Below are 14357 nucleotides of genomic sequence, written 5' to 3' on the forward strand. Positions count from 1 at the left end.
TCTCTCAGGCTACATGCACATGTTAGCAGGCTGAGAGGAACACCTGTAGACACGACTCAGGGCTAGATTTTCCAATTTGATTTTCAGTTAATATTTTCCTAAAAACGTTGCGAGTCAATAATAAGACAGTAAATCTCAGCTGTCTTTGTAGTAAAGATGCAAATAAAACATCATCCATCATGTAAAGGACGGTTCAGAGGTTAAAACAGCATTTCTGTTTTGTTTTATATGGAAATGAACAGATTTTAGCACCTAGAGATTCTGTGTTATAGAGACAGTTTGTCCCTCCTTAGAATAAAGACATAAAGACAAAGTGGCTATGGGTATACTAGGACTGGGTATACTGGGACTGGGTATACTGGGACTGGGTATACTGGGAGGTGATTTGTTGACAGCTTTTGAGGTTGCAGACATATGACGCCGTCCTGCTGACGTCAGATCAGAAAGTTCACAGTAAATTATGTCTGAGGGTGGAAGGTGAGCAGGGTTAGTGTGCGTCTGTGTGTGTGTGTCTCTTTTTGTGTGTGTGTGTGTGCATGAGCGTGTGTGTGTGACCTGTGTTGAAAGCAGAGTTAATGAATATTGTGTCAGTTCTTTTGTAAAGTGTCCATGTGTTTACTGACTGACCGATGACTCCCAGCTACAGGAATGTACACACACACACACACACACACACACACACACACAGTCTTTGATTAAACCTGCTTGAATGAATATTTGTTTGACTTCAGTTCAGTTGGAACCTGAAGATGATCAGCAGATATCTGATCCTCCTGATCCAAAGTGAAGTAGTCCAGTTCAGGTGTTGCAGTTCTAGAGGTCTCAGTTGCAGTTCTGGAGGTTTCATCAGTCCAGCCCAGGTGTTCTGGAGGTCTGAGGAAATGGTTCCACTTTCCTAAAAAGGAACTCCAACGATGATCCATCATTTATTTCTTTTTGCTTGGATGAATCCGTGTGCTTCCTCATCCTCCTCTTCCTCCAGAACGGCCTCGGCCTCTCGTGTAAACGGTGATGAGCATGTCGTGTTTTGCTGTTTGACGAGCTGCAGCTGAAGCTCTTCTCGCTCACATTTCCGACCGCGCCTGAACGCAGCGCCGCCGCGGGGGCTGTCGGGTAGTTGAGTCGCAGCTGATCAGTTGAGCAGCTGGTCCGTGCTGGTCGGAGCTCCGCGTCTCACCGGGACCCTCTGACTTTGTGTGCAGCGCCTGCGGTGCCTGAGGCGGATTCTGCTGACAGTTTGAGCCGCTGATCCGCCGCGATGACTCCCCGCGGTGAGTTCCACTGATGATGATGATGAAGATGATGAAGTTTTATTCACTGTTTCAGCTCATTTCGGACTCCTCAGAGCTGAAGAGCAGCGTCCTGCTGGACTCAGAGTCTGAGGCAGCACAAATGATCAGAATGAGTTTGTTCTGCTTTCTGAAGTCCGAGTCCAGGAATTGATTGGTGTTATTGATCTGGTCTCAGGTCTAGACTGCTGGACGATGATCTGTGTGCGACAGTCTGATGCAGGTCTGGACTCAGGTGGTCCGGTTTCACTGCTTCGCTTCAGGTTTGAAGGTCAGAGGTCGACCTGGATCATTGTGGTCTGGTTTGGTGGGAAGTCTGAAGGTCGTCGGCTCGTGGTCTCGTTTGGAACCTTATAGAAACTTCTGATAATCGATAATCGATAATGGCTCTGCTCACTTTTCTGTCTGCATCAGTGGCTCTGCAGGCTCACGGTGCGTTTGAGGCTTCAGGAAATGTCATCGATTAACCTCTGTGCTGCTTCAGGTCAGAGTCCGAGTGTACATTTACTTCACTTCAGTGCTAAAGGAAAGAACGTATGTGGTAAATGTACCTGACTCAGGTAAATGTAGCTGACTCAGGTAAATGTACCTGACTCAGGTAGCCCCCCGAGCTCTCAGTTTTACTGCAGCTCATTTGAAATCATTTGATTGTTGCAGTCCAACTGCAGCTGTGACCGGTGGTCCTCGTTGTGGTTCTGGTCTTGTTGAGGGACCCTTCCTGGTTTTGAGAGTTTCGTGGTTTTAGTTTCTATTTGTTTTTTTCTATGTGTCGATTAATGATCAGACAGAAAACCTCACGTATGGATTCATCCATCACAGGACAGCTGATCACTGTCAGCGTTTAATAATCGACAAAGTGTCTGTCAGCAGGGGCCCCAGCAGGAGGCGAGGGGCCGGGAGGGGCCCCGGGAGGAGCCCCGGGAGGGGCCCAGGGGCTGGGAGGGGCCCCGGGAGGAGCCCCGGGAGGGGCCCAGGGGCTGGGAGGGGCCCCGGGAGGAGCCCCGGGAGGAGCCCAGTCTGTGCTCAGGGTCCTGCTGATGAGCTCATGCTTGTGTTCATTGATTTATTTGAACGTTTGCTTTATGATTCATGTTTGTGTCAAATATTAGTTTGAGTTTTTTAACTTTCACTGACGTGTGAAGTCGAATCAAAGCGAAGAGAAAACACGAGAACAGCTGACGAGAACAGCTGACGAGAACAGCTGAGCTTTAATGTTCAGATTTCAGATTTCCCTTCATCAACATTCATTCATTCATTATTCAGTCGATGAAAACAGTCACGACTCAGCGAGTTTCTGCTGTCTGTCAGTCACTGATGCACCAGCTGATGAAGACCTCCGAGTTCTTCATCAGGACTGAGGACATCAGCCCGTCGCATGACGTCACAGATGTGTGTGTGTGTGTGTGTGTGTGTGTGTGTGTGTGTGTGTGTGTGTCCACAGAGGGTTTTTATTGTGCGCTGCGTTCACTGACACATTCTCTGAGGTTTCTACATAGTTTCTAAATGTGCTGAGTCAGGAGAAGAATGCAGGCGATCAAAGTCACTACTGGCTTCCTTCTTCACCTCCTCCTCCTCCTCCTCCTCCTCCTCCTGTGAATACAGAGAAAATGAATGAGTGAATGAATGAACGAGTGAAGCCACAGTTGCTGCGCTGGAAGAATGTTTCACTTCCTGTCACATGTCAACTTCCTCCTGAAAACAGAACTTTTCTCTGTCCGTCTTTGACCTTTGACCTCTTTGCTGTAATGTTGGCGACCTGCTCTGGGACGACGCAGCAGTCCTCTAACATACGAGGCTTCTTCATCCTCCAGCAGTCTTCTTCACATGTCGTCCATCAACAGGTCATGTGATCTCCATGAAGCTAAACATCATATAAATCAATGATAGCAGTTTTTAATCATCTGAAACAGAAATAAAAGATGTTCAACATTATAAATACAATATTTCATCCGAACAGGTTGAGTCTCCGTTAAACTGGAGTCTAAGTCAGTCTGCAGCCTCGACACACACGCACGCACGCACGCACGCACGCACGCACACACACACACACTGACTGATAATAATAATAATGATCTCCTGTTTGTTTCAGTCAAATCAAACTTTTCTCACTTTTCTCCACTAACTTCTGTTTTCTCTGACTCTGTCTTAATGTTTACGCACACGCACACGCACACACACACACGCACGCACACACACACTCACTCAGACATCGGTCAGTTAAAGTTTTACTGGTCATCAGAGGTAATAAAGCCGAGTGCTGTTACAACACAGAGACTCTGAACAGAGACACACCCCGACTTTATGACTTCAGCAGCCTTCATGTTCAGGAAAAGAGCTAATACACAGCACAAATACTCATACTACAGTAGAAGTATGATGAGGAAAATGTATTTGAAGTATTACAGTAAAGGTAGTGAGTGCAGTAAAACATCCCTGTGACTGTTCTCCTGTTCTCCTGTTCCACTGTTCTCCTGTTCTACTGTTCTCCTGTTCTCCTGTTCTATCTGATCTCATCAGATTACTGTGAGTCGTTCATGTCAAAGCAGGATTTTACTGTTGGAGCTGGTTGAGCTTCATTTGAACTAATGATTCTTTTCATTCTGGATCGATCAGCTGATTATTTCCTCCACTGATCGACTGATTGATTATTGGACTAGTCTTTTCAGCCGTGCTCTCCGGCTCTTTCATACATCACAGTGACATGAAGGTAACGCCTCATGTTTTACTTTGCGATCGTAAATGTGACCCGAATGCTGCCAGAAGCGAAGTGACCTACACTCGGGTCTGTGCCTGAACGCATCCTGTGGGAACACAGAGGCAGGGCTGACGCTGCTGCTCTACGAGGACGCTGCTAAAACCTCTTTGTATGATACAAGAGTCTCCAACAACAAACCTTTCTGATCGACTTTCACTGAAAACTCCAAACAGATGTTAATGTCATTAAATCCAGCTTAAATATTAAATATTCAGCCTGAAGTTAAAGTGTGAAACTGCTGCAGATTTAGAGCTTTTTCATTCAAACTTTCTAAATGAGGCGGCAGTCGAACTCTGAACTGAACCACAGTGATGAGCATGAGTTGGTTTGTGGTTATTTGTGGTTTTGGAATTAGTGTGAACAAGGTTTTCTGACCCCTGTGTCACTCTGGTTTCACTCTGGTGTCACTCTGGTGTGTCACTCTGGTGTGTCACTCTGGTTTTACTCTGGTGTCACTCTGGTTTCACTCTGGTGTCATTCTGGTGTCACTCTGGTGTCACTCTGGTTTCACTCTGGTGTCACTCTGGTTTCACTCTGGTTTCACTCTGGTTTCACTCTGGTGTCACTCTGGTTTCACTCTGGTTTCACTCTGGTGTCACTCTCTGCAGACAGAGTGGATTTACAGATCGTTTGATTTTGAAACAGGAAACCAGAGTTCAACTTTTCCTGTTTTTTAGAAACTTAATCAGACTGTGTAGTTGCCAGACTTCTACTTGACCTGAAGCATGTGGTCCTAAAACCTTAGCATTAGCATTAGCAATAGCATTGGTAGATATCTTTGGTGGATACAAACACAAACATTGAGGTGAACTTCCAGCTGATGTGTTCAGGATGAAGAGCGTCGACACCTTGCAGATATTTTGAATCTGAACATGTTGTAAGCTGCTGGTCGGCAGAGAAGACTTCACAGGTAAACCTGCTGATGATGCAGCTTCACCTGTTGGCGCTCAGGTGTCAGATCATGTGACTTCAGGTAGGCAGCTGTCATTCTGTTGGGATGAAGAATCAGACATTCGGCCTCTTGTGAGGTGTGAACTAACAGCGGCTCTCCTGAACGTCCATCGGTTTGCAGCTGAATACCCTGGCTGTGTTTTTGTGCTCGAGCGTCTTCGGTCTTGTGACCTCTGTGCTGTCCCAGCTGCAGCTCACCGCTGAGCCATTTACTCAACCAGCCACATTCCTCTCTGCAGGGGAAACATAAGATTGCATTTCTCTCTAACAGCTGTTTTCGCTCATGGAAGATGCTGAGAGGACAGTTTTTACTTAATGAAAGACAGATGCAGCATGGTTGACCGTGACCTCACACACTGTCATATCTGACAGTTTGATTATTGATTATTGACGGTCCTGTCACGATGTGTTCAGTTGTTGCTCAGAGTCCTTGTCGGTCCCGTCTCACCACGGTCCAGATCTCCGTCTCTGCCTGCAGGCAAACGTATGCATCTGGCTCTTATTATGCTGGATTTCCCTCTGAAGTTTGTCTTCTGTGTGTCCTGACTGTTAACTGTCCGTCCTGCTGAAAGAATCTCTTCATATCTGACTGGAAAAGATGAAAATATGTGGTGAATCACGACTGCGATGTTCATAAGAGAAGCAGTTTGATCCTCAAAGATCAGCTAAGCTAACTAGCGAATGTCCTGTTTAGCTAACATCTCCAAACTAAACCACAAAACATTTTCTCTTCACCTTTAAAACATCTCTTGTATGATACGATGCCTCTGTCAGCAGGATGATGTTAACAAAGTGCCCCATTTTAGCTTAGGGTGCTAGCATGCTAATTTTGCCAACTAGCTGTTAACACGTGCAATTGACGCTGAATTTCATCAGTTCTGCAGGTATTTGATCATAACTCAAAGTATTGGACACAATAATGTGTTGACCTGATGATGGCGCTAGAAGGAAAGATCAATATAGTTAATCCAGTTCATCCTGAGGAGAACAACCACGTCTGAACCACATTTATCACAACCATCATACAGTTTATGAGACGTTTCAGTCTGGATCAAAGTGGAGGATGGACAGACAGACGGACAGACGGACGGACGGACGGACATTGACATCCACAGAGCTAAAAACTGATCACTTGTCAGAGAAGCTAGCCGTTCCATCCTCAGCTAAGCTAACTTGTTACAGATAATGACCCTGTTTCCTTTTCAGAAGGTCAAACCAAATGAGCAAACACACCTTCTATCATGTTAGCGTGACTCCCATCCCATATATGTATATGTTCTGTATATACACACACACACATGTTAATAGATATCTGTTAATATTGATCATAGCTGAACAGAACGCTGCTGAACTTGAAGACTTTGTGAGCCAGATGAGGACGTGACGCAGCTGAGATGAACTGTGGTTTCTTCATGGTTTCAATGTTCATTGTGGGTTTTTGGCACATTGATCACGGTAGATTAGAAAATGCTTCGTCGTGGTCTCAGAGTCTGACTGATCCGCACAAACTGAACAGCAGATTCATTCAAAGTGTAGCATGTTGATTGCTTCTTGTAGGATTATAGTCACATTCACATTGATCCGTCTCCGTCACCGTGATCGTGCTGATGATGTAAAACAGATCATCAATCATCGTTGTTCAGCTCTGAGACGATGGCGGTTTAAACTGAGAGGTGAGACGTCACAGAGAGGTGGCTGATGGGACTTTGGAGCCATTAAAGTTCTTTTTATCAGAGCGGCTCTCATCAATCATCTACTCTGATGGCTCTACCCCGACACACAGTCTGATCTGTGATCAGTTCAGGGCCACCTCAGATCAAAAAGCTCTAATGATTTCTGTTAAAACTGTGTTATTTAAAAAATTAACTGTGTCATTAAATTATTTTTATGTTGTTCTAAGGCTGTATCGTGCTCTTATTTTGAAATTTATTTGACCTGAAGTTTGTTTGACAGTTGATTGTAGCTTGTAGCTTTCAGGCTTTAATTTCTAACAGCTACTTTTTTAGATCAGTTTAAGGATGTCTCTGCTTCCTGTCTCTAGACTCACACGATTAGCTTAAAGGAAGAGTCCAACATTTGTGAAACTACTGAAGCGTTCGGGGAGGCTGCAGGTCTGGTGCCGTCATGTCTGGACTTGTTTCCAGCAACAGGTTATTACATCTGCACCAAAACAAACACGTCAGGCCAAGACACTGTTGTACTTTTGAACTTTGGACAGAGCCAGGCTAGCTGTTTCCCCACGTCTTTATGCTAAGCTAGGCTAGCCGCATTCTGAATCTCCCTCTCAAAGAGAAAATGAAGAAGCAGATTTCTGATGTTTCTAATGGTCTAAACCAGGCAGGGAGGGGCTAATGAAACGACAGTTGCATTGTGGGAAATGCAGGATCCAGTGTTTTGGAGTAAACGTCGTTTGTTCGTCTTCAGCTTTCACTCGTTTGTCTCTCTGTTTCAGATGGAAATAATGATGAAGTTTGGGCAGGAAGTGAGCGATCAGCTGCTTTTATTAATTGATTCCTGTTGTTTGTTGGAATGTACTGACTGTTCCAGCTGTTTCCTACAGCGCACATACATCAGCTGATTACGCAGCCATCAGTCTCCTTCATGCTGGAGGTCAAGGCTGAGGTCTGTGCCGCCGTCTGATTGGATATCTGGGTCTCTTCCTGGTTTTCTGTTTGTGTTTTGTTGAAAGGTCACGATCTCGTCACCTTCGGCTGATGGTGGACACGAAACACACGCAGACAGCAGACGCTAACAGGAAGTGATGTGTCTCCGCGGGGAGTTTAAACGTGTGTGTGTGTGGTGTTTGGGGACGTTTGCGTGCTGGATTCTTGATGCTCATTGGATCGTTTGTGACGTGCAGCACAGCAGGTTCACCTTCACATCACCTGTGGTCTGTTTGTGCTGATCCTGAACCTCTGAGTCAGCGCTGATTGATTGATCTGCTGATTACTTTCTAAACCAATCAGGTGATTGTTTGTGTCAGAAGCTTCACTTTAAATAAAACAGTAAATCTGACACATTGTGTCACTTTTGGCTTCATCTTCTGTCCACTGACTCGCTGAGGCCTGTGTATCTGTTTACATTACAGTCTGTTGAATTAGCTGTTAGCAGCTCCTGTTAGCAGCTCCTGTTAGCGGCTCCTGTTAGCGGCTGCTGTTAGCAGCTCCTGTTAGCAGCTGCTGTTAGCAGCTCCTGTTAGCAGCTCCTGTTAGCGGTGTACTCGTGGACAGACACTGGATCAGTGTGATACTGAAGGGAAGTTAAAACCAGGATGATTCTCAGGGAAGTTCTGCAGAGTCTTCTCTGTGATCGTTTACGGACGTTTGTTGTGGATGCATCAGAGATGGTGATGTCCTCGGGTGAGTCACACCGAATCTAAAAACATGTGTATCCTGTCTGTTCATTCAGAAGAAGTTCTGACTTTAAGTGTGAGTTTTGACGCAAACTGTTTTAGAGCACCTGTGTGCACCTGTCCCTCACAGAAAGCCCCCGGTCCAGACTTTCAGTTGGTCTTTAGAGCATTAAAGAGATGTGACTGAGGAGCTCAGATAAACACTCGGCCTGGTCGGCCTGCCATCCTGACTCTGGCGTGGTGGTGGTTGTGACTGGACCACACCCAGCGGCGAGCAGCAGAGACCCGGGAGTCCTTCGCCTCTGTCCGTCACAGTATCGCTGTCCTTTCCGCTCCCATTGTTTGTGTCCAGAAGCTTCCGCGATGCCCTGCGACCCTCTTGAAGAAAACAGGTTGTGTGTGAGAGCCGCTGGGCTCCATGTGGGTTTCCTGAGCCTGCCGCCGGGGCTGCTGGGTATTTATGGAACCAACGCCACTGAATCACTTCCCACTTCACCCGTGTGTGTGTGTGTGTGTGTAGCTTCCTTAGTTGTGCAGTACTTTCCTTTACAAGTACTGTACGGTCACCCTTATAGTATGTTCCTGTGTGTGTGTGTGTGTGTGTGTGTGTGTGTGTGTGTCCTGAGCTGGTGAGGCTGCAGAACCAACAACATGAACAACATCCGCTCCCAGTCCCGCTCGCTGGGCTCTTTTCAGTCTGTCCTGCATGTTTAGTATCTTTCAGTTTTTTTCGTTCACTTCTGAGTCTCTTGCAGGATTTGAACTGATCAGTAATCAGTTACGATGTGCACAGAAACATGTTTCTGGCCTTGACATCCTGCCTTCACTTTAGTTTCATAAACATCCTTTCAGGCCACGTTTTGAATGCGACGCCGTCAGATCAGACTGTTGTAATAAGTCATTTATTAACTGAGGATTAAATTCTTTGAGTGTTTGCTCATTGAGAACCGTCGTGATGGGAATCATTCCCTCGTTGCCTGAAGGCAGATTTATTTCAAGACGTTTTCTATGAATCATTACAGAGCTGATCTCTGCTCAGTGAAAACCTGCCGTCGGTTAATGTTTGATGACTTTATGTCTTAATTGTTCATCGCCGTGGGAACACGTGACCTCAGCTGCGTTATAACTGGGCGGGATCAGTCAGAAGCTCCCTGTTGACCTGCTCACACCCACATGTGTGATCGTATGTCATCCTGTGTCTTCTACTATGTCCACTCACCGAAGGGACAAAGGTCTGCTGTGTTTAAATCTGCATTTGCAGTCCGTTTAATATCAGTCAGGTTAGTTAACTGCTAACTGAAGCACCTGTATGGTTGCTATGGTTACCTGTTTAATTAACCGTGACCCTTCAGCCAGTCAGAGAGCAGGATTTTCTGTCACATAGTCAGTCTGACTGTTGTGGGAGTCCTTGAGGAGTCCTTACAAATGTTCCAGAGGCAGTTCAAATGAGCCACGAGGTTATTAACCAGCGGTGACTGATGAGACTCTGGGTCCTTGAGGTAAATCCAGAAGTCCTTGAAGATGTCCCAGCCTGAAGCCTCGGTGTTATTGTTGACGTGAACACCTAAGTGATCGGCCACCAATCAGAAATGAGCGTGTTTTGTTGCCATGGCAGAGAGTCAAGTGTTGAACTGTGGAGCAATTTCCTGGTTAAACTTTACCTCCTGGACTTGGGTGGTGGTGCAGTTTCACAGTGCAGTGGATCATTTGAAGGGTGAGTTTGGGTGTGTTCACATAAAGGTAACACACACCGGCAGCGTGATGCAACTCAAAACACCTTCATCTGTCGTCATGTGTGGGTCAACTCAACACTGTCAGAGCAGCCACAGATCACAGATCAGATCAGTCCTCTGCCTGTATGAGTGTTGAACTTTGGTTTTAACCTCCAAACTGGTGGTTCAGATCATTTCATTATGATGTAATAGTGATGTCACTGTGTTGTTGTGTGTCGCTGTTGTGTCCCATTCATGTCCTGTTACATGCCAAATATATGTGCTTTGATCTTGAACACGGGGGCAGTTATCAAATTTTATTCAGTTCAATGTGATTTGGGGTAAACGGGGTAAATGACATCTTTTACTTCAGTAGAAGTTGTAATACCACAGTGTAGAAATACTCTGTTACAAGTAAAAGTCCTCCATTCAAAATGTTACTTATTGAAACTTCAATAAGTAACTTCAAATATGCTTCAAGTATTAAAAATAAAAGTATTTGTTATGCAGAATGGCCTATTTCAGACAACATGTATTATATTATTGGACTATAATCATTGATAGATTATTGATCACTTTAATGTTGCAGCTGGTAATGCGCATTTTAATGATTTTATACCGTATACTGCTGGTTAGCTTAACGTATAATAATACAGCATGTTTTATTAGTAATAATAAAATCATGTTTTGTATTATTAATCTGAATCTGAAAAGTAACCTGTAACTAAATGTAAATGTACTTAATTACTTTCCACCGCTGATTGATTGTTAGCTAATGTCGGCAGCTAGTAGGCAGTATCTATAAAAGGTGTATCCCATATCCACCTGGTCCTCAACTGAACCGGACATCTTTCAGGAAGTGGAGGTTGAGACTGATGTGTTGCCATGGCGACTGATCACCACAGCGTGTGTGTTCTGTGTTATCTGACAGGTGGTCATGTAGCGTAAGTGGCTTATCAGCAGAGTCATTAAAAGCTTCCCTCAAAGTGGGAACACTGCAGGTGTGTTCTTCAGGTAAAGAAGATGTGACGTTTCTGCCGTAAGCTTAGCATAGATTGAGCTGAGTGCTAACAGTAATGTAGGAAACGCAGAAATGGGAAATAGATTTCCTCAAAAGCTAAAATGTCCTGCTGAAAAGCCTGATAAACTGAAGCTAAACTAGTTAATTCAAATTGTTGAACAAAGCTTAATATTTTAAGAAGCATAAAAGGTAGAAAACACTCAATTAGAAGTTTTTATTTTGAAAATCGAGGCCTGTCTGTGGCCCCATGGTAAGCTCCTGTTACCATTTGGGACTTTTATTTTGAAAATCCAGCCTTGTACTCTGTAATCGGTGTTAACGTTGGCAGATTTGTATTTTTGTGTGTTTGAGCTAAAAACAAAACATGATAGTGACAGTTGAGGGAACTCTTTGATGCTTTGAGGCAGAAAATTTAAAAATTTTGTTGCTTAAATGAGCCCATCCTCTGAACCGAGCTTGTTCTGGTGTGAGGGGGATGGAGCAGTACGCTGTTTTATGGCGGAGAAAACCTGGTCCAATATGTTACCAGGGCGTGTAGCACACGTCACCGGCTGTCCGTCGCTCGGCAGTTCATGCGAGAGATTACACATGTTGAAATCTCCCACGACAAGAATTACAGAGTTTGGCCGAGAGTTTTCCAAAGAGGAAACTTGCTCGGCCAGCGAGCGTTGTGCTTCTTGGCTGAGGGCTTTGGGGGGAATGTAAACACCCATGAGGATGACAGATGAGATTTCTCATGGGGAGCAACGTTGTCCGCATTTGAGAAAATCTGATTCCAGAATACTTCCCACATGTCCGAGTCAGCTCTGGGTGGGAAACTGCTCAACAGCACAGAGAAGCATGAAGGACTGCGGCTCTGCCTCCTGGTCTCAACTCTCAACTTCTCACTAATAACCAAAATAATGCCTGATTAATAATTTCCTAATCAGACCAGGTCCTCCCCCGAAGTACGACAATTATCTTCAAGCCCACATTAAAAGATTTGCTGAAGGAGTGATCGTCAGCTGTTTACAGTCAAGAGAAGTGATGTTGGCACACAAACTGAGTTTTGAAGCTAATGTTAATTTGTCTGCAAGAAAACACAACAGCGTCTTTAGTTTCTCTGAAACTCTTTGATGTTTGTGGATCCAGGGTGTCTCTGTTTAACGCAGCTTTGTTGACTTATTGATTTATTGTTTCATCCTTTTCCATCGTGGTTTGGTTTGGAAACTTCAGCCCGTCCAGTAGAAATAGACTCAGCGGTCTTGTCAAAGTGTCCATGATTGATTGGATCTCTCTCCCCTCCTTCCTCAGGTTCCTCCCTCCTTGTCCCCCTCCCCCCAGCCGCATCATGCCCATCCTCAAAAACCTCCCAGTGCGCCTGAAAGGCGGTGGTCCGACTTTAGACAACGCTTTGATCCTGCGCAGGATGAGCCTCAACATCACCCCCCACCATCACCATCACAACCCCTTCGACAACGACGACGACAACATCCACGGCAATGGTGGCCATGGCAACCACTGGTCACCCGGCAGCTCGCTCCTTGATGGCGACGGGCCAAGGGACCGCAACCCATTTGAGGATGAGGAGGATGAGAATGAGGCTAACGAGGGGAAAAAGGGAAGTGGAGGCGGAGGCGGAGGATCAGGGAAGGGAACGTTCAAATTCAAGTCCCCGCTGAAGACTCTGGGAAAGCTGGGGAAGAACCTGAGAATGTCGGGGAGGAGCAAAGGAAGCGAAACACCCTCCCCACAGGGGTCGCTGCAAGGGACGCCTTCACCTGCAGAGAAGAAGAAGAGGGGGAGGAGGAGCTCTGAAGGAAGTTTATTGAGGTAAATAAGGATAAAAGCTTTTAGTGAAGGTAAAGACGGATAAGTAAGAAAACATGAGGCCAATTTGATGGCGAGGGGAGTTTTGTAAGGTAGAGAAGGATGAGGGAGGTGTGTGGAGATAAATGTGATGACGGGAGTTTGTTCACTCCGTAGCTTCTTGCTTCACGTCCCTGCAGGTTTGCGGGGAAATATCGCGACACCCTCGGATCCCGTAAGGAGTCTTTCATCAACGGCGAGCTGAACTGTTCAGAGAGCGAATGTGACTCCACCAGCCGTCGTCTGTCCTTCATGAAGATGGTGGGCCTCGGTAAGCTGAAGAGGGAGTCCATGGCCGACCGTACATCCCAGGGCCCGGAGGAGCAGCCGGTGCAGGAGGAGGTGGATGCTGTCAAACCCAGAGAGCCACTGTCAGGTAAGAACCACAAGGACACAACTCATTTCCATTTCTATCAACCAACTCACATGGAGAGAGAGAGAGAGAGAGAGAGAGAGAGAGAGAGAGAGAGAGAGAGAGAGAGAGAGAGAGAGAGAGAGAGAGAGAGAGAGAGAGAGAGAGAGAGAGAGAGAGAGAGAGAGAGAGAGAGAGAGAGAGAGAGAGCTTTATGAAAGCGACATCAGGTCCAACTGGTTGATGAGATGCTGTAATTCTCCAGGAGTTTCCACAATGACACTGAAATATTTTTGGAAAGTGTGCATGTGCGTGTGCGTGTGTGTGTGTGTGTGTGTTTGTGACCTGTGACCTGTGAGATATTATAAGTATTGGGCCGGTCGTGGAAACTTTGTGAGGGCGTCTATTGTTTATCGCACCCTGTTTACTCTGCTGTTTTGTCATGAATGATTCAAGTGTGTGTGTGTGTGTGTGTGTGTGTGTGTGTGTGTGTGTGTGTGTGTGTGTGTGTGTTCTCAGTTCCTCCACACCCTTGTTTACATGTTAAAATAGTTGTTCTGTATAATTCCCACTGTGTCATCTGTTGCAGTTGTTCTCTCAGTTGCCTCTCAATCTTCTCGTGCTCCTTCGTCAGCTGGATCATCATCACATGTATCACAGGTGGCCTCTTCTGCTCCTCCTCCACCACCACAATGCCTGGTTCATTAGCCAGCAGCTATTTGTCAGTCTTGACCGTGAAGACCCGCAGAATCTTAGCTGTGTTGTTGCCAACCATGTTCAGTGGTGTGTCCCTCTGGGACTTGAGGACTGGCAGAGATCTTCCTACACGCTGTCCCAGACTCTTTAGATGCCTCTCAGTGGACACTGTCCTAGCTTGCACACTTACAACCTTCTGTTATGTGCTGACTGTCTTTGCACAGCTTGGGTCCCGTCTGCCGTGGTGGACCCCGGCCTCTGTGGTGGCAGGGCCTGTTGATCAGATCAGAGCCTCTGTGCTGCCCTTCAGTCCGGCCTTTTCTAGCCACTGGTATGGTTTCTTGATGTCAGCCACTTCCTTTATCTCTCTGTATCCATCCC

General features: G+C 45.9%; 1 protein-coding gene across 2 annotated transcripts in view; it reads left to right on the forward strand.

The window, feature by feature from the left end:
- exoc3l2b (exocyst complex component 3-like 2b) overlaps window positions 1-14357 on the forward strand; it is a 37930-nt gene that overhangs the window by 1305 nt on the left and 22268 nt on the right. The window contains exons 1-3 of one of the 2 annotated variants that reach the window (XM_041940228.1): window positions 1136-1271; window positions 12374-12892; window positions 13069-13304. In XM_041940228.1, coding sequence (XP_041796162.1) covers window positions 12411-12892; window positions 13069-13304 — 718 coding nt within the window. In that variant the 5' untranslated portion in view covers window positions 1136-1271; window positions 12374-12410. Of the gene's footprint in view, window positions 1-1135; window positions 1272-12373; window positions 12893-13068; window positions 13305-14357 lie in introns of those variants that run through there. The other variant, XM_041940229.1, reaches the window with a different exon arrangement.

The sequence above is a fragment of the Chelmon rostratus genome, chromosome 7 (assembly GCF_017976325.1).
Source record: "Chelmon rostratus isolate fCheRos1 chromosome 7, fCheRos1.pri, whole genome shotgun sequence".
NCBI classification, from domain to species: Eukaryota; Metazoa; Chordata; class Actinopteri; order Chaetodontiformes; family Chaetodontidae; genus Chelmon; species Chelmon rostratus.